The sequence below is a fragment of the Musca domestica genome, unplaced genomic scaffold (genome assembly GCF_030504385.1).
Source record: "Musca domestica strain aabys unplaced genomic scaffold, Musca_domestica.polishedcontigs.V.1.1 6, whole genome shotgun sequence".
NCBI lineage: Eukaryota > Metazoa > Arthropoda > Insecta > Diptera > Muscidae > Musca > Musca domestica.
In genome coordinates, this window is record NW_026712363.1 from 7,143,358 (window position 1) to 7,168,979 (window position 25,622).

The window sequence follows — 25,622 nt, forward strand, 5'->3', positions numbered from 1 at the left end:
TTACGCTAGTCTGGGGTAGCGAACCAGCTTACAGATAATTGTCCACATAGGCATTTATTTAAGTGTAGTCCGCACATTAGTGTACCCCCAAGTCCACTTTCCCAACCAATGTGTGGTCAGAAAAGAAAATTTTGTATTTTGTTGAATTTGTAACCCCCAAGAATCCATATTGAAGTATCAAAGCTATTCAAATGAACAACACATGATTACAAGCGTTTTCTTTGCGGATCTCTCTTTTGCCCAGATCTCTCTTTTGTCTGCAGGCAGGTCAAGTTCGAAGATGGGCTATATCGGTCCACGATATCGTATAGCCCCCATATAACGGTACCCCCGATATTCGGTATTTTGATTATTTTACTCACATTTTCTAATGGAATTGTATAAAAATCCACACAAGGGGTTCTATTGTCTAATATTTTACACAAGGGTTTCCTTGTGAGCACTTTAACCCCTGAAAGGGATTTGTCAATATAGGTCCAAAATATCGTATAAACTCCATATAACGGTATCACCCGATATTCGGGATTTTGATGATTTTAGCCACAATTGCCAATGGAATGGTCTGAAAATCCGCACAACGAGTTCCTTGTGAGTACTTTATTTATTGAAAGAGAAATATCTATAAAGGTCCACGATATCATATAGTCCACATATAACGGAACCCCCCGATATTCGGTATTTTGATGATTTTAGCCACATTTTTCAACGGAATTGTCTGAAATTCTACACAAGGGGTTCTTTGTGAACACTTTACCACCTGACAGGGTGATCTCTATATAGGTCCATGATATCGTACATCCCCCATGTAACGGTACCCCCCGATATTCGGTATTTTGATGATTTTAGCCACATTTTTAAACGGAATTGTCTTAAATCATATACAAGGAGTTATTTGTGAGTACTTAACCCTAGACATAGATTTTCTATATAGGTCCACAATATCGTCTATCACCCCATATATCGGCACCTTCCGAGATTTTAACAGAATTTTTTTTTCGTTCGGTCCCAACGCCACTCTTACCCGCCCCTGCCGACCGAGGGGGCCACCTCCCAATACGATTACAAATCACACACAACGAGCAAAAATACAAATCTGGCGGCTCCTAATACTATAATTACAAGTTAAGTATTGATATTTTTATTGCATGCAAAGGTTCAGATAGTGATAAATTATTATAGAGGTTGTTATGTATTTCACATAAAGATCTAAGGGGGTTGCTTAGTTCGTAGTTAGACCTCGCCAAGGAAAGATTTAGGTGTATATAGCTACGAGTTATTCTAGACGGAACATTAAACTTTATTTCGCTAATTAAAAATTGTGAATCAATTTGACCACGCAAAAGTCGTATTAAAAATATTGCTCTAAGCATTAAACGCCTTCTTTCTAACGATGGAAGGTCTATAAGTTTTAATCGATTTTCATAGGGGGGAGTGCTTCAGACGGATTCCAGGGCAGACCTTTGAGAGCGAATATAATGATTTGTTTTTGAACTGTTTCTATTGAATTAGAGTAACATTTGTAAAATGGACTCCACAACACGCAACCATACTCTAATGTAGGTCTAACTAGACTAGTAAACAAGCGTTTAGTTACGTAAGGGTCTTCAAACTCTTTAGACCAGCGCTTAATGAAACCTAGAAGAGACTTTGCTTTATTAACGCTAGATTCAATGTGTAAGTTAAAACGAAGTTTATTGTCTAAAAATAACACCAAATGAGTCTACATTCTCCAATTTGTATGAACCTACGAAGTAATCAGATTGAATATGTCTAGATCTGAATAATGATAATTTTTTGCACTTTTTAAGATTTAGTGACATGCCATTTATACCACACCAATTTACAATGGAATGTAGATCATGTTGTAAATGTAATGAACTATTGAGAGAATCGAGATTAATGAACAGCTTAACATCATCTGCAAACATTAGAATTTTGGAAAACCTTACAACTGACGGAAGATCATTGAGATAGAGAACGAATAGTAATGGCCCTAAATGGCTTCCCTGGGGAACACCAGAATGGACTAGAATATTTTTTGAGATGGTATTTATGAAAGACACCTTTTGAGTACGGTTTTCAAGGTATGATGAAATCCACTCTAACAATAATGTAGGGAAACCCATTATATCAAGCATGTGGAGTAATAAACTATGTACGACAGTGTCAAAAGCTTTACTAAAATCGGTATAAATTACATCAGTTTGAAATTTATTAGCAAAACCATTATGAACATAGCATTTTAATTCCATAAAATTAGTCAAAGTTGACGTACCTCTGATGAAACCGTGTTGACACGGAGAAAAAATTGGAGCCACAAAGTGTGTTAGCCTACGCGAAACCAAAAATTCAAAAAGTTTAGGTATTGCGCTAAGCTTAGCAATACCTCTATAATTTTCAATATTGCAACGACTACCAGTTTTATGGAGAGGAATTATATAACTAGATCTCCAAAAATAAGGAAAGTAGCCTAAAGATAAAGAGTAATTAAATAATTTCGAAAGTGGTATGTATAATTCAATTGCACATAATTTAAGAACGTTTGTCGGTATCTCGTCCGGACCTGGGGAGATCGAACTTTTTAAAGTTTTTAAACCATTTAAAACCTCTTTTTCCGTAAGCAAAATTTGGGGCAAAAAATTCAGTCTATTAATGTTAAAGCTGTAGTTGAATAGCTATTCTGAAAAAAATCTGCGAACAAGTTTGCAATATCAGAATCATCGGTAGCCTCTGTGCTGCCGAATTTCATACAGCTAGGGAATTCATTAACTTTTCTTTAAGAATTCACGAAATTATAGAAGTTTTTTGGGTTGCGTTGAAAACTAACTCATCCTTAAACTACTCCAATTACTCCAAAGCTCGAAATAAGTATAATACTGAAAATTTAAAATGTTATTCGGCATATCTACAAAGAATTAGAAATAGTTTTCAACGCAACCCAAAAAACTTCTATAATTTCGTGAATTCTACTGGATTTTATTTTTTGAAAATGTCCTAATTCGTTCCAAATGGTGGAGAGTATTCAAAGTTCGGCCCGGCCGAACTTACTGCTTTTTTTCTTGTTTGGTATTGTAAAATTTATCTTGAATTTTGTAATTTCAGATCGCGACGTAGATTATATTGTCAATTTACCCATAACGGAACATATTGTGTGGCTGTGGGGACTCATTATTTCTTTCGCTGCACCAGAAGTTTTTACCTTTTTTCGTTCCCTTCGAATTTGTATATTCAAGGATGTGAAATCACCTACATGGCCAGAAGTTTTATTGGTAAGTACATAGATCAGGATAAAATTATCACATGTTTAAAAATGTAATGTGTAAACGAAAGATATTAATTATCATTCTTTCAGAAACCAATTGTCACAAAGAAAATGTTATGAGAGTTATTTGCAGAAACAATATATGACTTTGAGAATTTTCTTTGCGGCCTTTGGTTCTTGACGTCTCTAGTTAGTACTGACAAATTAAAAGCATTCCAAGTTTATCTTTATCTTGATGCAGCGACTTTGATTCCTCAAATTATTCATTCACTTTTCTTCTAACATATAGGTGATTTCCTTTGAATTGCTTCATGTAATCGGATTGGCCCTACTGACATTTTACGTTTTTGCACATTTGGATTCGGTAAAAGCGTTGATGTTATGTAGCAGTGTTTGCTTTACACCGGCCCTTTTAAGTAAGTACACAATGATGTAAGAGGTTACAATGCGAATCTAAAGTGACAGCCAAGTTTAACAAATGAGAAGAAACTTAAGTGTTTTGGGATTTATAAGTTAAATGTTAAATACAACACAACACACCAAATCAAATCTGATTTCAAAATGCTGGGCATGGTTTGTGTTTATAGCCGCCATAATGGAAAGGAGTGTTTATCATTCACATAAGGTCCACCATAAGATGGTGCAATTTTTTTAATTTTCTCATTCCGTTCTAACAAAACCCGAAATAATCGTTAGAGGCCTCATTATATATAGAGGGTAACATGAAAAACTGCAACCAACTTCAGACTGCTGTCATTTCTAAGCCACTTGTCCGAAAGCTGTAAAAATTATTCCGGTAATAGCTCATTATATTGTTTACAAGCGTACAAATCAATTTTGGAGAGAATTTTCCAGAAAAAAAGTTATTCGTGATGGAATTCAAGCGGGATAGTGCGATTTCTTTATATTTGACTGGAAAATCACAAGTGGCTATTGTTAAAGCACTCCAACATTTAAATGTGAATAAATCTTTTGTGTCTCGTACCATCGCTCGTTACCGTGATACTGGTAGCGTTGCCCAACTTCAAGGAAGTGGACGGAAGAAAACAGCAACATCTGCAGAAATTGTTCGAAAAGAAAAGAAGCGACCAAAAATGACTCGTGAGCTGAACATATCGCATATACCATTCGGCAAATATTGAAAAATGAGTTCGGGGTAAAGCCGTTGAAATTCCAAAATGTGCAAGAACTTACACCACAACAGAAAGAAAATAGACTCAAAAGAGCCAAAGAGTTGCTTCGCTTGGTCGAAAGTGGTAGAAGTTTGTAAACAAACAAAATTATCATGTTTACTTGTCAAAGAGGTCAGCTGAAATGTGCACCTTCGGTTGGCCACCAGAACTCAAGCACCGCCCATGGTGATGGTGCGGGCCGACATAACAGCCGATGGTCGCTCTCCGCTCTTATTAATCTTCCGTAGCATTAGTATAAATGCCGAATATTATCACGAAAATATTCTGTAGAGTGTATTAGTCTTGGGCACGCAAACATTTTGGCCGCAGACCTTGGACATATCAACAAGACTCAGCACCATCGCATTCAGCAAGCGCCACCCAAGAATGGTTACAAAATGAGCTTCCTCGCTTCATTTCCAGCGCGCAATGGCCACCAAAATCTGCGGATACTAATCCGTTGGACTATTGTGTTTGGAGTATTTTAGAAAGCAAGGTTGGCACAAAAAATACCTAAGTGTCGATCACCTCAAGCAATCGCTTCGCCGGGAATGGGCCAAAATAACGCATAGAAACATTCGGCCAGCATGTGACGGTTTCATTGGCCGTTTAAAGGCCATATTTTGTGCCAAAGGTGACCAATTCGAACAAATCTTAACTAATTTTAAAATGTAATGTTATTTCCGACATTTTTGCTTTCATTCAATAAAATTAAAAAAATATGTAAAAATTATGCCGTTTGACCCCGTGAAATGAATAATTTTCTAGAAATTTGTAACATGTGATTGCTCGAGTTTGGTGCTGCACCATTTATAGAATTTTAAATAAAATATTTATATCCAACACCACACTTCGGCATTTGCTTGTAACATGAAAAAGCAAACGGAAACATCAGAAATGTTTAACTGTCAGATTTAGTGGAAAGTGGAAGATCGGCTTAACATTTTTAGCATCAAATAGTAACCCCGGACGAACTTTTTTCTTCCTTTACTGGCTATATCACACAGAATAATGTCATATTTTCTGGGATGCTGTATAAAAGTAATCAAAGTACTAGTCCAATTGTCTTGGGATTACATTAAAAATCATTTGTACAGAAAATGGGTCACATCGGTAATCGTATAGCCCCCATATAAGGGGCTTCATTTGAGAGGTTTTCTACGGTATTTTTTTACGTGTTTCCTTTCATGTTGGTGTATACATGATGGAATGTTTAACTAGCCAATCATAATCTCGCATGTTGTTTAAATTACATTTCTAAAATTGATTGACGTCTAAGATTGATTGGCGGCTGTCAAACATTTCAAGTGTACAGAAAATAAAAAAAGGTTTTGATACTTACAATATAACCCTCGTTACAGACATTCTTGTTGGTACCCGAAAACACTGGAAATCCATTGCCGTTTATACAATTAGCATTTTGGCCCTAATGTCACAGTCAACGGCATTTGTGGTCTGGCCATCCTTTGTCAATTCAATACATGTGCAAATATTAGCCATACCCTTGATACTGGTTTCAATGCGTTGGTGGGAAAATTACATCAATTCTTATTCCAGCATAGGTACGTATCCTTTCCCAATCAAATTAATTTTTTTTTCTTCTGCCATTCACTCACCAGATCACCAGACTAGACCACAGCAATTGCAATTTTCTAATTTTTTATTTACATTCATTTCATTCTTTATGACTTTTTCAGGCAACTTGATTAAAATGGTCCGTCGAACCAAATCACGCTATCACACGTATTTGTATTTGTCGCCATTGAAAGTTATTCTATTCGGTGCAATTGCGTTTAGCGTTCATGGCTTGCCTGTCCCGCAGTATTTTTCAATGTTTACCCAATCATGGAATCCACACAATATTCTGGTTAAAAGGGTAAAGTATTTATTTAACGCGAAAATTGAAAATGAACGAATTCTAGTATTTATGAACACTTGATGTTGCGTTTGGCGTTTTCGCACAGGCTAACAACCACAGCCTCGTTGAGCGATATGCCATTTGCACTTGGTGAAATAATTAAAAAATGGGTGTTAATTAAAATGAAACATAATGGTGTATAAGACAGGCCATTGGAATAGTTGTGTCCATCTCCAAAAGGGAGATTCAGTTATTCGGTATTTTGACCATAACATAGCTATGTTAGCGTTAACAGAGCTACATAAAAATTGTTTTTTTCCTGAATATTTTTGATTTTTAATTACTTATCGTATAAAAACGCTAACAAAATGCATTATATAATCATAATTAAATTATATTCCAAAGATTGTAAGGCTACATACACCTATTAACTCGTAGCACAATACTATGTGCCAGGACAAGTTTACACCAAACTGTGACTTCCAGGACAATTCTGCCGGCACAATATGGGTATCTACGGAAAGCTTATGAAGTCTAATATCCATTGGCATTAACAAAATTATAGGAAGGTCCGGCCAGTTCCGAGGTATATGGTCATTTCTGCAGGTATCCTTGGAACAGGATAACTCCATTGGCCAATATGCCTTCCAGGACAATTCTGCCGGTACAATATGGGTACCTACGGAAAGCTTATGAAGTCTACTATCCATTGGCATTAAATAAATTATAGGAAGGTCCGGCCATTTCCGATGTGTATGGTCATTTCTTTAGGTATCCTTGGAACAGGATAACTCCATTGGCCAAGATATCAGTTACAGCTCTGAAAAAAGCGTATCGAAATTTGTCAAAATCGGTTCAGATTTGGTTATAGCTCCCATATACATCCTCAACCAATTTCATGTCAATTGTGCACCAAATAGCCAATATCAGTCCAAACGACCTGAATTGTGGTACATCTGACCGAATTCAGTCTAGAAACAAGTACATTAAATTTGGATCGGTTCAGATATAGCTTCCATATATATGTTTTATCTGATTTGGGGTTTAAGTCCATCACATAGGGGCTATAGAAAAATCTTGACTTATATAGGAATTGCTTTATATAAGCTGAAGAGCCCATCACCGAATCCTAATACTGAATTTTAAGTAATTCCATTAGAAAATGTTGTTAAAATCGTAAAAATACCGAATATTAAGAAGTAAATTTATATGGGAAACGTGGACCTATATTGAAAATATTGTACCACATGAGAGCAAATACATAGCAAACTCTAACTATTGCCTTAGAGAGTGTGGCAGAAATTGTCAAAGTATACGTAAGAAATCGTGGACCGATATGTCTCATCTTCGAACTTGACCTGACTGCAGACAAAAGTCAACTCTGTGTTTGTTTTTTGCCTGCAGTCATGCCTGCGCTGGAGCGTGATTACAACAGATGGACGGACGCATTAAATCGACTTAGAATTTTACGCTGATTAAAATTAAAATGATTTTCTAGTGTTTTTCTGAAGTCTTTCAATATATCTGTGCATATGAATTCAACATATTAAATTCAATTTTCTTCAGCATGAAAAGCAGGTTATATTAAATTTGTCATTCCGTTTGTGACATAATGGGTCGCTTATTAAATATTCGTATATACATTCAAGTTCAGAATGAAATTCTCAATCGTCCTTCTGACTATCTATTGAAAGATACAGCAAATATTATTCGACTTGTAGCTTAAAAATTTTGCGCAATAGTTTCTAAAAAAAATTACACAGTAGCGCCCATATCCATGTTTTCCAATAGCTTCCATATAACGGTACCTCCAGACATTCGGCATTTTAGACCAACAATCTTTGCGTATAGAAAATTGTTATATTTTGTGTCGGTAATGTGCACATATACCAGGTTTGTCCACTTTACCGTATTTTGAAGTTATTTGCAGTTTAAAGTGGAATACGTTCGAATATTAAATATTGATATATTTATTTAAACATGCTTTCTATACCTCATGGTGGAGGTTTGCTTTTGAAAGTTCGGTCCGAATTATCGTTTTAATTTAAAATTTATGTTTCAAATATACACAAATACAATACATTTTTGAACTTAAATCTCTGACTATTGCTCTGTTCCAAAACCTGCAAAGATGTACTAGTATTGACATTTTTTCCGATATCATAACGATCAAATCAGTTATCTTGTAGTTCTGGGACAGAGCATATGTGTTTGTAGTTAAATTGATGTTTCTTTAGTTCTCTTTTTTACTTGAAACTGTTTTACCATGATTTGGTAGGTTTGAATTTGAGTATTTAGGTGATGCGGTTGTACAGAACATGCTTACGACATGCTCAGCAAATAGTTTATTTTAATTAAGCGACTCATTTATTTCCTTTACAGGTCGATATGGTTGTGAATACATTATCGAATTCATCGCACCCAACATCCCCAACTCTAACGAAGGCCAGTGAAACATTCACCATCAAATCAGACACGAATGTAGTCATCTACACGGTGCTAGTACAGGTGCTGTCATCGTATTTGTGTTATATTTTTGCCAAATTTGCATGTAAAATAAAAATCCAAGAATTCAGTTTCGCCCTGCCTTTGAGTTTGGCTACACCATTGGCTGTGGTCACCACAGTTGCTCTAACATGGCTGCGGGAGTCAAATGTGTGTGCCCTTAACGAATACTTTCCCTCGTACTTGGCATTACAGGCTGTGTCGGATGGGTCGGACGGGGATGGCGGTTATGGCAGTCTTTCTGATTTCATGAATAAAATTGTCGTAGAACACCTTTGGATTTGGCTGTTGTGGTGGCTCTCACAACTGTGGGTAACACATCATATCTGGCGTCCGAAAAACGACAAGAACCTTCCCACCGAGAAGCTGTTCATTTGTCCGTGGTATTGCGGCTTTTTGGTAGAACAATGTATTGCGCTGAATAGACGTATTGTGGATTGGAATGAAGAGTACTTATCAATTAAGGTAAGTTAATTTGTATGCAGGTAATGTTCGATGCAAAGAGTCGTTCCTTTTAATTGGCCTCCACAATGCACATTAGCAACGATTTGAAATGCAAGCATCGCAGTGGTATTTAATGGTAGTTAAAAAGTAGTTTTCCGCAACATTTTATTTATTTATTGCGCTTTAAGTTTATGGGTCATACTTTCAGTACTATTAATTAAAATAAGTATTGTAATTAAAATAGCACTGATTAGAAACCGAAAAAGAGATATTTTAAAAGTAATAACAAAACCGAGTTGCAAGCAATTTGAAAATATTTCTATGCCAAATAATCGATACATTATTTGGTATTAAAATATTTTCAACTATACCAAAGGATGAATTATTTTATACCCTACACCACATAGTGGCAAGGGTATTATGTCTTTGAGCATTTTTTTTGTAACATGGAGAAGGGAGCGAGATAGACCTATAGTTATTTTTTAGGATCTTCATAGAATCACTTTCTGAGTCGATTTATGCATGTCAGTGCGTCTGTCCGTCCGTGAGTCCATGTATTCTTCTGAAAAAATGCAGGTCGCATTTATTATCCGATTGAGATGAAATCTTTTAAACAATATATGTTTGTCCCAAGGACGAACCCTATTGAAATTGGTGATAATCGAATCAGATTTCGATATAGTTCCCATATATATTCAAGAGATTTCCGGTTAATTGTGCATCAAATGGCCAATATAAGTCCAAATGACCTGAATATTGACACATTCAACCGAATTCAGTCTAGAAGCTAGTATATTATATTTGGTGAAAATCGGTTCATATATAGCTATAGGCCCGACTTTAGACTTTTCCTTACAGGTTTTTATGCCCTCCACCATTCTATGGAGGGTATATTAACTTTGTCATTCCATTTGTAACTCTTCGAAATTCTCATAATAGACCCTACAAAGTACATATATTCTATATCAGCGAAAAATTCTAAGACGATCTAGCGATGTCCGTCTGTCTGTTGTAATCACGCTATCTTTCGAACAAGTTTATAAAATTTTGCATACATGCATAGTTTACCAGTAGGCAGGTTAAGTTCGAAAATGGGCCATACCGGCCCATGTTTTCGTATAGCCCCCATATAACGGTACCCCCGATATTCGGTATTTTTACGATTTTAGCGACATTATTTACCGAAATTATTTTAAATGTTGTATTTGAAGTTCGCAATGGGTACTACAGCCTATGAATAAATTGTTGTATGTAGGTCCAAGTATTCGTATAGCCACCATATAACGGCACCTCCTGATATTCGATATTTTGATGATTTCAGCAACATTATTTACCGGAATTATTTAAAATTTCGTATTTGAAGTTACCTTCGAAATGGTGGAGAGTATTAAAAGTTCGGCCTGCCGAACTTATCTGCTTTTTTACTTGTTAAGTTTTTCATTAGACCTTATAATATAAACTTTATTACCATTGGTACTAAAATTACATAAGAAGGATATATTAATTTTGTTTTCCCCATAAAAGAAGTGAAATGAGACAAGTAACACGTATGGAATTATAATTAACATCTTAATATGTTAACTGGATAATTGACACTTTTGCGAAAAATATGTTGTATAGGTTCCCCTTTGGTATTGTCAAATTTAAACATTTTAACGGTACTAACATTTGAGCTTCTAAGTGGATATATATTTAAAATTCCTCAAAATATAATATCTGTCTCGAAAATGAGGGAAACGCACAATAATAAAAAATTCCAATTAAGTTTTCAACAAGTAAGCAAAGGCTATAGCCGTGCGTGGCCGACCATGTGATACCCTACAATATTTTAGAAGCCCCTTTATGTCCGAATCCATTTTGAAAAATTTCGCTTTTGATCACGGAGCACTGCCTAGATATTACCTTTAGCATTTTGAACAGGGACATTTGCCCAATATTTAGGCACTCCGTCTTGCTGTTAGTTGTTGTGGTCGATTTTACAGCTAAATGTAATCCAATGGTCATCCAAAACGCTAGAATTCTTCCCTGTCCTTCACTCTCTTCTCGGGCGTGTCGATTGACTTCAATTTTGATCAGGATATTTTTCTGTTTTTGGTCCATTTCAACCCCTAAATTTACATTTACATCTTGAAAACAATAGGCCTTCTAAACCTAACCCTACCCTTGAGAAAATTTCGTGATGATCGGACGATAATTGCAGATTGTATAAAATAACCAAAACCTGTGTTGTAAGGTAAACAGTTATTACAAAATATACACTTCAATATTAAGTCAAATTGAAAAAATCGTATGCAATAAAATATATGAAAAAATAAAAAAGTGTCACAAAATACTACAACATCTATACTAACATCATTATTATATCAACATCTATATTAACATATTATGCGATTTTTTAGATTTTATTCTTTTATGCCAAGAGGGCATTCTGAATTGTATATACACATTGTATATATTTACTATCGGCATCTACGTAACGCTCAGAATTGACCTGTTCGTCTTCGTGATTTCGCTGGAATTAAAAATATTCGCGGTTCCAGGGAAAGTTTGACTTTTATTTAACACAAATCTTATGGTATATTTCATCCACTAAATATTACCCAATGACCATCAAATTTGGAAGGCTTCTGCACAGCCCTAAGCTCTAGCCCCATGCTAACTTCCGACCTGTAGAGCAACTGCAATATCAGGAATCATCTTCAAAAGCAATAGGCTTCTATTCTGGTCCTAGCATTCTAAATTTTGTGAAGATCGGGCCATAATTGCGACCTGTAGAGTGATTACAAATTAACCTGGACAGACGGACGGACATACATAGCTGGACTCAGCTCGGCGAGATAAGAAGATTCATATATACGTTCCTATGTGGGGAACCAATATTTCTCAACACACAGAGTTGTGGGGTATAAAAAGCTCGTTTCCGAGAACACACTTTTTTATTATTTATTCGCACCCATATCTTGGCAGTAGAAGCGACATTCCTACATACACAGTTATACGTATTCTAAAAAACATAATCCTGCAAATACCTCTTTAAATGATTTTTAACACGTTAAAAAATCCTTAACTTCTTTAATGTTTATTGCCACCATTCATTTTATTTCATTCCATTCCTCTGACATTTAGGGCGGCAACAAGAAGGCCTTGAATGGCGACCCAGCCACTGATATTTTGGAATCGGATAAGATTGCACAACTCATTGTTTGTGCAACAATGTGGCATGAAACCATGGATGAAATGATGGAGTTCTTAAAGTCCATTGTCCGTCTCGATGAAGATCAATGTGCCAGACGTATGGCCAAAATCCATATCAATAATGGCAAGCCGGACGAAGGTTATTACGAATTGGAAAGTGAGTAAAACAATAAACAAACAATGAAAATTGTGACAATACAAAATGCCTCAATATCAACAAAAAGGAAATGATAAAATTTTACAGAAAGCAAGCACTATATTTCACAGTGTACCGAAATAATATAGGGTGAGATAAAAAAACTGCAACAAAGTCAAACGCCATAATTTTTATATATTTTTTAATTTTATTGAATGAAAGCAAAAACTGTCGGAAATAGCATCGATTTTTAGAATAAGTTTAGATTTGTTCGAATTTGCCACCTTTGGCACGAATTATGGCCTTCAATCGACCAATGAAACCGTCACACGCTGTCCAAGTGTTGCTCTGCGGTATTTTGGCCCGTTCCCGGCGAAGCGCTTGCTTGAGGTGATCGATACTTTAGTATTTTTAGTGCCAAACTTGCTTTTCAAAATACTCCAGACACAATGGTCTAACGGATTGGTATCCGCATATTTTGGTGGCCATTGTGCACAGGAAATGAAACGAGGAACCTCATTTTTGGGTGGCGCGGGCTGAGTGCGATGGTGCTGAGTCCTGTTGGAATGTCCATTGTTTGTGGCTAAAATGTTTGCGTGCCCAAGGCTTTAATACATTTATTCTGATACCACGGTCAATTAATACGAGCGGAGAGCGACCATCGGCTGTTATGGCGGCCCACACTCTCACCATGACCGGCGTTTGAGTTCTGGTGGCCAACCGAAGCTGCACATTTTCAACTGACCTCTTTGGCACGATAATTTTGTTTGTTTACAAACTGCTGGACAACGAATGTTTTCTCATCGGAGAAAACCAAATTCGGTAGTTCACCACTTTCTGCCTAGCGAAGCAACTCTTTAGCTCTTTTGGGTCTATTTTTTTTCTGTTGCGGTGTAAGCTCTTGCACTTTTTGGAATTTCAATGGCTTTACCCCGAGCTCATTTTTCAATATTTGCCGAATGGAATATTGCGATATGTTCAGTTCACGAGCCATTTTCCGCCACTGCGACGCGAGTTTCGATCAAGTCGCTTCATTACTTTTCGAACCATTTCTGCCGATGTTGCTGTTCTTCCAATCCCCTTTCTTGACGTCGGACTACGCTACCTGTATCACGGTACCGAGCGATGGTACGAGACAAAATGATTTATTCACAACAAAATGTGGAAAAATACTTAATGTTTATCATGATTCGAAATTTAACTAGGGAAGGTTAACTAAGTCAACCTTCTTTGTTTTTATAAAAGAGCCAGCCGACGACGTGTGTGAGCTTTATTTTGAATTTTATGTATAAGACGCTTCTTTCTTTTTCGAGACTATCCCAACTTATTATTTTTTTTTTTTTTTGCTCTTTAGAGATAAGATATTTAGTTATTGTTCTGTGCAAAGTAGTTTTTAACTAGTCAATACGCCCTTGGATTTTCTTCATATTTAAAAACAATTGAAATAAATGGCAGAATACAAAGAAAAACAGAGAATTAATTTTCTCCTAAATGTTTTCTTTTTAATACCCTACACCATACACATAGTATGGATGGTGTATTAAGTTCGCCATTCCGTTTGTAACTGATCGAAATAATTATTTTAGACCTAACGAAATATATATATTCGTGATCAGCGTAAAATTCTAAGACGATTTAGCCATGTCCGTCCGTCTGTCCGTCTGTTGTAATCACGATACAGTCAAAACGAATTAATATAGGGAGCTAAAATTTTGCACAGATCTGTCTTTTGTCTTCAGTCAGGTCAAGTTCGAAGATGGACTATATCGGTCCACGCTATCGTATAGTCCCCCATATAAAGGTACCCCCCGATATTCGGTATTTTGATGATTGTAGCCAAATTTTTCAATAACATTTCTGAAAATCCACAAAAGGAGTTCCTTCTGTGTACTTTACCTACTAGAAAAGTATTGTCTTTATAGGTCCACCATATCATATATCCCCCAAATAACGGTACCTCCCTATATTCAGTATTTTGATGATTTTAGCTACATTGGTCAATGGAATTGTCTACAAATCCATACTATATTCGGTATTTTCACAATTGTAGGTAAAATATTAATCGAAATTGTTTGAAATTTTATATTTGAAGTGGCTAAGAGGTACAAAAATGATGAATTTTTCAACTTTAAAAATTAGTACGTTCGACTTACTTCGACAAAATTCATATAAATACAAGTGTTTAAATCTTGTGGTGAAAAAAATCTTCGAATGCTTTCTTTAAGAATTAGGTAGGGGTTTAAAATATTAATCCGTAAAAATAATTGAACTTCCTAGGCATTAACATTCAATTTATTGAATAACGTGTTGGCAATCAAATTGTTATTTTTGTCATTCTGTCGATATTAAAATGTGTGCCACTGTGCTTATATCTGTATCTCCATGTCCAATGTACATGAAAAGAAAACTCTACAATGGTTAATGGAATGTGCAAAGAGGAGATTAAAGTGCTTCTCGCATCCTTTTGTTACATCTTCAGTGATTAAAATAATAATGCCGAGACCGTACCATTTCGTTTGTAATCATTTAATGGCCGCAACATTGGTTGCCACAAAAAGTACAGGCTGTTGGCCCGATGCCACTTTAAGATACGTACGTTCAACGAAAAAGGATTTGGTGAAAACATGTGTATGTGTACAGATGCCATTTCCATGGAGAAAACCATTAGGGGAATTTTATGAAATCATTCTCATGCCTGATGCTCTTTCCCACGGGAGAAACCAAATTCATATGTAACCACTCAATATGTGATTTAAAAAAATGTTGAATATTCAAATTAAAAAAAATGTACTTTGTTTCTTACGGTTTAATGATGATAGAAGACTATAACCTTTTTCAGGCAACTTTTAAACTTCACTGCACAATGGCCTATTTATGTATGACCTTATATAGAATCTAAATAGTGCTGAGTTTTAACAATATTGATTAGATCACAACAGATTAAATCAACGCAATGCGTTTTTATATAAAATTATAAGAATTCACACATTGTACACTTTAAACCTCAAATACAAGTAAGACCGTTTGGATAATGCTGCTAAACTTTTCAAAAAACCATAAAGTGGGTGTGGGGCCATACCAAAACGGGAACCTCCATAGAAAATTTTATACTTCAAGGATTGTCATATACCAAGTCTTTTTAAATATCAAGTTTGAAACAATTTCGTTGGTATCACTATATGTGCGCTAAGAAAACGCGGGCCTAAATATTCAATGTTCTGCCATCGAAGCTAGAACCCATTATGAACTACAAATACCATATTTTACAAAATACCGACTATTGGGAAGTATCGTTATAAGGGTGCTATACGAAAGCATGGACCTATACAATTTTTTAAATAATGTGTATGGTGATTTCAACAGACAGACAGACGGACATCGTTAAATCGACTTAGAATTTTATGCTGATCATGAATATATATATACTCTATTTGGTCAACGACGAATATTTAGGAATGTTACAAATGGCAATTGACAATCATAATATACCCTCCTTTTCAAGGCGGAGGGTATAAAAATAATCCGTCCAATGAAAAAAATCGTTGAGATTGCAATTACAATATACGGAATATAGGAAATGGTAAAATGAATTTAAAATTTAGTAAGAAAAGGATTCATATCCTCCGGAAGAATTTTCGAACCCTTGAAGATACTTAAATCGTAGGTACCGTTATATGGGGGACTATGCGCAATAGCGAGTTACAATTGAAAGTGGATAGTATTCGGTTAGTAAATCAAAATCCCAAAATTGTTTTGGATTCCCAGATCAAACTTTTTTCAGGTTCCATTTTAAATAACCTTAACAATACACAAAGGGCTTCGAATAGTGTTCTCTAAACATCGTAAAATTAAAGTCAGAATTTTAAATTTCATACAGTCTTATAATATCATGTGGGTCTACGATTTGGTATAGCCCCCGAATAAGAGTATACCAAGTATTATTTCTATTGTAGGTATATTTTTCAAACTAATTTCGGCAAATTTAGATAATTTAGCCTTTAGAAAAAAGAAACCGTTCGTTTTGTTTCAAAAAATTATAAGTATAGACCGATTTGGTATAATCCCCTGATTTTACTTATGTCGAGGACATTGTTCATATTTTTCTATCGTTGTTGCTAAAAATGTGTATTAAGGCTACACATCTCACACTAAAATCCCAACACATACACATATTTTAGTATTGTTCCCATATAAAAGTACCTCCCAGGTCCACCGATCTGTACAGATTTTAACCGATTGGCGAACAAAGCGTCATTGTTCGAAATTGAAACCATTGACTTTATTGTGACTCTAAAGCACAATTTGAGGCGACATGGTGATGAGTGTAAAAGAGTAGTTACTAGTCACTATTCTGAAGTGATGAGGCGGACACATTCACAAATTGTGAGGTGGACAAAACTAAATACCACGCAGCAAGATGTTCCAAACATTGCAAATTCCAAATTACAGCAGATTTGAATGGAAATTGTTTCTAATTTCTTTACAATACATTGGGCTATTATAAACATCTAATATACATTTTAAAAGACGTTCTTTACAATACATGGGGCTATTATAAACATCTGATATATACTTTTTAAAAGATGTGCTATATCATTTATATTCATTAAATCTCAAAATAAAGCCCATGGACGAAAAATAGGATTTACACTTTAAATAAACCGGTACGTGAATATGTATTGGCATTTTAGAATGGCTATTTATTTCTGTTCAGTCGAATTAAATGTAATTTGGCACATACGAACGAATTTAGCCTTGCAGAAAGTGTATAAAATATGGTGAAAATCGGTTAAGATATAGCTATAGGTCCCATATATTTGGTTCTTCAGATTTTTTATTTTATTCCCTCACATCCGTAAAATACTCTCCACAACAACTATATTTGGTGCCAACTATCAGATACAGCATAGAAATACCTAAGCCTTCACCCGATTTCACGTTATTGTGCCTAAAAAGTGTAAGATCAGCTCAAATAGGATGGATTTTGATGAATAATACGCATTCAAAATATAATGTTAAAATTATTCCAGTGACAGCTCGTTATATTGTTTACAAGCGTACAAAAGAATTTTCCAGAAAAAAAGTTATTCGTGATAGTGTGATTTCTTTATATTTGGCTGGAAACCCTCAAGTGGCTATCGTTAGAGAACTTTTATGTCTCGTACCATCGCTCCTTACTGTGATACTGATAGCGTAGTCCGACATCAAGGAAGGGGGTTGGAAGAAAACAGCAACATCAGCAGAAATGTTTCGAAAAGTAATGGAGCGACTTGATCGAAACTCGCGTCGCAGTGGCGGAAAATGGCTCGTGAACTGAACATATCGCAATATTCCATTCGGAAAATATTGAAAAATGGGCTCGGGGTAAAGCCATTGAAATTTCAAAAAGTGCAAGAACTTACACCGCAACAGAAAGAAAATAGACTCAAAACAGCTAAAGAGTTGCTTCGCTTTGGCGAAAGTGGCTTTCTCCTATGAGAAAATATTCGTTGTACAGCAGTTCGTAAACAAACGTGTTTACTTGCCAAAGAGGTCATCTGAAAATGTGCACCTTCGGTTGGCAACCAGAACTCAAGCGCCGGCTATGGTGATGGCCGATGATCGCTCTCCGCTCGTATTAATCGACTGTGGCATCAGAATAAGTGCCGAATTTTATCGCGAAAATATTCTGGAGGGTGTATTAAAGCCTTGGACACGCAAACATTTTCGCCGCAGACGTTGGACATTCCAACAGTACTCAGCACCATGGCACTCAGCACGCGCCACCCAAGAATTATTACAAAATGAGGTTCTTCGCTTCATTCCAGCGCACAATTGCCACCAAAACCTTCGTATACCAATCCGTTGGACTATTGTGTCTGCGGTATTTTGGAAAGCAAAGTTGGCACTAAAAAATAGCAACGTGCCGATCACCTCAAACAAACGCTTTGCCGGGAATGGACCAAAATACCGCAGAACAACATTCGGACAGCGTGTGACGGTTTCATTGGCCGTTTTAAGACCATCATACGTGCCAAAGGTGACCAATTCGAACAAGTCTAAACTAATTCTAAAATTTGATGCTATTTCCGACATTTTTTGCTTTCATTCAAAAAATTTAAAAAAAAATGTAAATGTTATGGCGTTTAACTTTGCTGCAGTTTCTTTATCTCACCCTGTAACTTGCAGCATGATTTCTTATATAAAAATATACTCATAAAGAAACTTTATTAGAGTCAATTATAGTGACCCCCTACGATAAATGGGCTCAAAAGCCTGCAGCAATAACACAAAAAAACAACAATGATCTGAAAGTCGACAATTTGATAAATTGGTTGGTTGGACAATTCAATAAAATATTATTATATTCTTAAAAAATAAACATTAAACAATAAAACTAGGAGCCAGCAACGCTGATAGGGACAGCTAGTTTATTTATAACAAGTAAGCAAAGCCATAGTGGTGCGGGGCCGACCCCTTGATACAACACTACAATATGTTGGAAGCCTTCTTTTGTCGAAATCCATTTTAGAAGATTTAGATTTTGAAATAATGTCATAGAGCACTGCCCAGATGCCAATCATAGATTTTTACGTTCTCCGTAATGTTAGGTATTCAAAACTATTTCTCACAATGTTGTGGTCCATTTTATAGCTAATGTACAATGGTGTTCCAAAATGCTACACTTCTTCCTTGTTCTTAACTCTCTGTTGGTTTTTAATTGTGGCCTGTAGAGCAGGAAAATTGTTAGGTTCATTTGAACCCTTAAATTTACATTTTCAAAAAATTACGTTGGAAGATGCTATTAAAATATTCAAAGCATCAAATATAGCCGCTTCTACGAAAGCTGGTATATTAATGTGGGTGTTGAACCTGTTGGTATATAAATTTTTTATAGCTTTGCTATATACATTAGTTTTCGAACTGCAAAATTCATGTGGCAAAATCATGTGGCTGCACAATGTTGTTAGGATATTCTTTGACAAATTGGTAGAAAGTATTTATTTCTATTTAAAATTCTGTGGAATAACCTTTTAATATGCCAAAAATAGATCCTAATAACTCCAGTTCGAAGCCAGCGTTTTTTACAAGGCTTACCACTTCAAAATATGCATTAATCACTAAAACTAAGTGAAGCAACACGGTCCGGGTCAACTGTAAAACGCTGTGTGGTCCGAATCCAAAGCAAATAAAATTGGAGACCGCAGCATATATGTCAACATGTGAAAACTTAGAGATATTAGAATGGAAGAGAGACAACCAAAAAACATCGTGGAATTGTTTTATTATTATTCCAAGGATATACAATCCATGTGCCTGACACAGTATAACCAAATTTCATGCGGAGGGTACGAATACAGATGGCGATAAATGTGCATATTTGTGCACATTCTGCAACCCTATTTAAATAGAACTGCAAATCCTTCTGTAATCTATAGTTTTGTCCCCCGTTTCGTCCTATTGCTGCATTGGAATTTTACACACACATATTTTATTTCATTTACTGTCCTCCAGAATGGTTTGGAATGTATGTTGACATAAAACTCGAAGGTGGTATCCTGCACATATGCTACCTCTACAGTTTTCGTGTTCGCTATAAATTTCAACAAGAAAAATCTTTTTGTAATAAAATCGTCGCTTTTATTTCATATCTTTCATCTACACGAACTTTGAGAGACCACTCAGAAGTGGAAAGAGAAACAATGAATGTCAAATAAAGCAAAAATAAAGTTAAAGCATCCAGGAAAATATTGTCTTAAATTATCCAAATTTTTATTTTTTAAAGAAGAGTGATATAGCATTAAAATCTATAGTAAAATGAACAACAAAGTAATGAAAAATATTATGGTTATATAGAATTTTAAGTCAAACCATTAGCTAAGTACATACACTGTTTATTGGTTAAACGACAAAAAATATTCAGATCCTTTCCAGTTATTTAAACTGTTGGAGCAGATGGCGCTGTAAACACATTAAAACGCAAACATATATATATATATATATACAGAGATGATTTTCGTAACAAATCGTTACTTTAATATAAACAAGTAAAATAAATAAGCAAAGGCTATAGTTGTGAGGGGCCGACCATGTGATACCCTAAAACACTACAATATGCTAGAAACCCCCTTATGTCCAAATCCATTTTGAAAGATTTCGCTTTTGAAATAATGTCATAGAGCATTGCCCAGATATTACCCTGAGCTTTTTGTCCAGGTGCATTTGCGCAATATTTACGCACTCCATCATCTACAAATGTAAGAAGCCCCTCTGTATCTCCAATTTTAGACCCATCTATATGATTTGCTTGTCTACGATATTTGGCTATATTCGACAACGAAATCAGCATAAAAAGCCAGAAGTTCGCCTTTTGTGTATTTTGGATTTCGCCTGCAAGTCATTTTCAGCCTTTCGGTAGAATACAAAAGTAGTGGTCCATTCTACCCGCTATCCTAAACTGTAACTTCATGCGACATTTCGTGCCCTTTGGTTTCTATTTGTGACCTTTATAACGGCTGCAAATTCAGGTACATTTTTAAGTTGTTGGTCCATTTCAACCCCTAAATATATTGTGGACATCTTTAAAAACAATAGGTCTAGCCCTTACCAATTGGACGATAATTGCAATCTGCATATAATAACCCTAACCTGTGTTGTAAGATAAAAAAATATTACAAAATGTACACTTCAATATTGTAAGTCGAATTGAAAAAATCGAATGCGATAAAAATGTGAAAAAATAAAAAAATATCAGAAACTACTACAAAGTCTATCTACGTAACGGTCAGAATTGACCATAGCAAGATTGACTCAGCTCGGCGAGGTAGGAAGCCAATATTTCGAGGAGTAGGGCATAAAAACGTTAAACTAGGTTCGATCGAATTTAAAATACGCTCCACCATGAGGTGAAATCGGTTGAATAGTTTTCAAAATACCATAAAGTAGACAGTAGCATTATATGGGGTTTGCACCAAGAAGAAAAACTACATAGGCTATTTCCCATTGCGACCTTCAAATACGTTTTAATACCCTCCACGAACTCTATTGAAATTGGTGACAATGGGATCAGATTTGAATATAGCTCCCATTTATATGTAGAAACTCAGTTCTTTTATGTATATTGTTACGATGTATATATTTTAATATAATCCTTGTCATGCACGCTATAGCAATATTATTTGGTCTAATTTTGTGTAAATCGGGTAGCTCTACTAAATATGCATAGTGGTGTAGGATATCCTAAAATTGGCCCGCCCGAATGTTGACCTTTCCGTTTGTCCTTTAACAAATTTCGGTTCTTTTTAATTTGTAATGTCAAAAATTTTTAACATTTATTGGACTAGATAGTAATAAAAACAATAGGCCTAGTAAAAATGCGGTAGTCAAATACAACGCTGATGGAATCTAAATTGTTTTGTACAATCGCCAGGTACTTCGATCATTTTATGAAATTGGTAACGGATACATTGTTTTGGCTACTTTCTTTTGTTAATTTGCTAAGCAACACACTGTTGACAATAATTGGCAATAACAAGTTCCGGCAAACTGCTTGTATTCCAATGATAAGTCCTATAAATCTAAGGTTGTTCAGACAACTAAATTTATTGAAACAGTTTAGTGCACATGGTCGTAGTGGTAGTCATGGCCAAAACAAATATGATTACATTTGTGCAGGAGTAAACATGTTTTGACCACGAAATACTTGTTATTCAATTAAAGTTGATACACACAAAATGTGGTAAATAAATTTATTAATTTCTGTGGGAAATATGCTACCGATTAATATTCTTTTCGATGTGGACCAGATAAAGCTACACTGGCAAAAAACGTATATTTCCATTCAAATGAGATACAGATTTAAGCTGAATTGCAAATGTGGTTAATTTAATAAATTTTTGTTTTTCCATAAGCAGTTATGCAATGAACATCTTTAATATAACAAATTAAATATAAAGAAAGAAACTAACAGTTTGTAAAAATAATTAACAATCGCACATTTATTAATTAATTCTTCAAAAAAATGTGCCGAGAGTTTCTAATCGTTTTTTCCTCCAAAAGTTGATTATCCGACCAATAACAAGTAAAAAAGCTGTAAGTTCGGCCGGGCCGAACTTTTAATACCCTCCACCATTTGGTACAAATTTGGTAATTTCCAAAAAAAAAAACCGTTAAAAATTCTGTTAAAATCTTAAAAATACCGAAAGCTTATACGACGACGTGGGCCTGCATAGGCAACTTTTGTCATAAATTATTACAATATTTAAATGCGAACATGAAGAAAAATCTATTTATAATGTAGCTAAAATCGTCAAAATACCGAATATGGGGGGTACCGTTATATGGGGGATATACGAAGACGTGGACCTGCACAGACAATTTTCTGGTATGGGCTGAAGTATCCATTACGAACTTCAATAAATACCGAATATCGGGGGGTACCGTTATATGGGGGCTATATGAAGACGTGGATCTACATGGCTCATTTTTTGACTTTGGATGAAGTATCCATTACGAACTTCAAATACCAAATTTGAAACGATTCCGGTAAACAATGTCGCTAAAATCATCAAAATACCGAATATCGGGAGGTACCCTTATATGGGGGCCATATGAAGACGTGGACCTGCACAGATAATTTTCTGTCTTAGGCTGTAGTATCCATTACGAACTTCAAATACCAAATTTGAAATAATTCCGGTGAATAATGTCGCTAAAATCATCAAAATACCGAATATCGGGAGGTACCGTTATATAGGGGCTATATGATAACTTGGACCTACATGGCCCATTTACGAACTTAACCTGCCTACTGGGAAAATATACATGTGTGCAAAATTTTAGACTTCTATCTCAATTTGTTCGAAAGATAGCGTGATTACAACAGACAGACAGACGGACAGACAGACAGACAGACAGACAGACAGACACACAGACAGACAGACGGACATGGCTAAATCGTCTTAGAATTTTACGCTGATCAAGAATATATATACTTTGTTGGGTCTGACATGAATATTTCGAGGAGTTACAAACGGAATGACAAAATTAATATACCCTCCATAGTATGGTGGAGGGTATAAAAATAACAGAAACCAGTAAAGAAAGTCCTAAAGTCAGGCGCACCGACTTTATGATACCCTACACCACTTTGCAAATTTTGTTGAGCTCCACATAACAATTTATAAGATTTTATGGGAGAATTTAATCATACACGCTATGATTATAATTGTAACTTTAATTGTAATTTAAAGTTCAACGGACCAAATATGCCGAAGAATTTGTATCTTATAAATTCGGACTTGTATTGCCCATTTGGTGCAAAATTAATTTGAAATCAGATAAAGAAATCTGAACCGATCTCGTTAAAATTTGGCAAAGATATTTCTGAGCTGTATTTGATATATTTCCCTGAATACCGTTGTTACGGAGTGCATATTACGGCTGTGGGTAACAAATACAACAAATCGGATGAACAATATATATGGGAGCTATAGCTATAACTGAACGGACCTTCACCAAATTCGGCATACTAGCTTCTAAACTCAATTCAGTCGCATGTGCCAAATTCCATCCCATTCTGAGCTGCATTTGATATATTTCCCCAAATATTATTGTTACCGAGTGCATATTACGGCTGCGGAGGACAAAAATAACAATTCGGATGAACAATTTATATGGGAGCTATAGCTATATCTGAACCGATTTCGATCAAATTTGGCCTAATTTGGTTGTATGTGCAAAATTCCATACTATTCGGGCTGATATTACACATTTGGTACACAATAAAAGGCAAATCGGACGAAGATATATTTGCATTTTGTTCACAAGAATACATGGACAGACGGACGGACGGACGGACAGACTGAAATTTTTTGAGTCGCATAATATGGATTGTATCTTAATTTCAAAAGACATATTTAATGCATATTTTTTAAAGCCTAATAGAATACATATCTAAATTATGTAAGCGGCGCAATTTATATTATAAATAAAATAACTCCATAGTAATTTCTAAATAGAAATAAACATTTATGGCTAAAATTAAAATAGATAATCACCCACCGTCGGTTTTAGATATTTTGAATAGGCTGATCTTATTTTTCAGCCATAGGCTTTAATTGTGTATTAAAAGCCTATATGATATAGAACATCTATAATAGCCCCATGTGGAAACTCAGCTCAATTTTTGGTATTGTAAAGAGCTTAGCAACATTTTCCATTCAAATGAGCTGTAATTTGGGATTTGTATTTACAGCTTTTAGAATACCGTGCAGTGGTATTTATTTTTGTCCACCTCATAATTAGAGGCAGAATGATTTCAGAACAGTCAAAGATAACTACTCTTCTACATCCATTACCGTAAGAATGGACTCCATAAAGTTCATATTTTTCATCATAGTATAATTCAATGACGATCAAAGAAATTAATATTCGTATTTATACCCTACAACACTATGTGTTGGGGGTATTATAAGTTTGATTGGGCCAAAAATTATGTAACACCTCGAAATATTGGTTTCCCATATAGGAAAGTATATATGGATCTTCCTAGCTCGCCGAGCTGAGTCGATCTTGCTATGTATGTCCGTCCGTCCGTCTGTCCGTCTGTCCATGTTAATTTGTAATCACTCTACAGGTCGCAATTATGGCCCGATCCTTACGAAATTTTGCACGAAGGTGGGGTTAGGGTCAGAATAGAACCCTATTGTAGGGAAGCATACTCACTTGTTCAACAATAGGGCTGCAATTTGTACCCCGATCTAAATGTATGAACAAGAACCCAATTACACATTATCAATTACATTCAAACGCATACCCACAACACACACACACATACACTAAGAAATCTTGGCATGGGTTGGTCAAAGCATCGAGTCATAATAGCAAGCGGTGCTGTACTTGATTCGAATAGAAGACAGACTGGTTTAAAAATAAAAGAAAATTTCCTTATTTCAAAATCATTTGCCCATCTAAACATTCTAGAAATGGAAAGTAAATAAAATGTCTGCTTTTTTGGCCAAATGCCGGGAAATGTGTAAGAGAGCAAGCAATCAGCCAAATTCTGCAAAA

The 25,622-nt window shown here is 35.4% G+C and overlaps 1 protein-coding gene across 2 annotated transcripts in view; it reads left to right on the plus strand.

Moving 5' to 3' along the window:
- Nucleotides 1-25,622, plus strand: part of LOC101898706 (chitin synthase chs-2) — a 64,524-nt gene that overhangs the window by 2,943 nt on the left and 35,959 nt on the right. For both annotated transcript variants that reach the window (XM_011292878.3, XM_011292877.3), the window contains exons 3-8: nt 3,103-3,269; nt 3,552-3,678; nt 5,796-5,996; nt 6,132-6,310; nt 8,675-9,262; nt 12,368-12,593. In XM_011292878.3, coding sequence (XP_011291180.1) covers nt 3,103-3,269; nt 3,552-3,678; nt 5,796-5,996; nt 6,132-6,310; nt 8,675-9,262; nt 12,368-12,593 — 1,488 coding nt within the window. The remainder of the gene's footprint in view (nt 1-3,102; nt 3,270-3,551; nt 3,679-5,795; nt 5,997-6,131; nt 6,311-8,674; nt 9,263-12,367; nt 12,594-25,622) is intronic.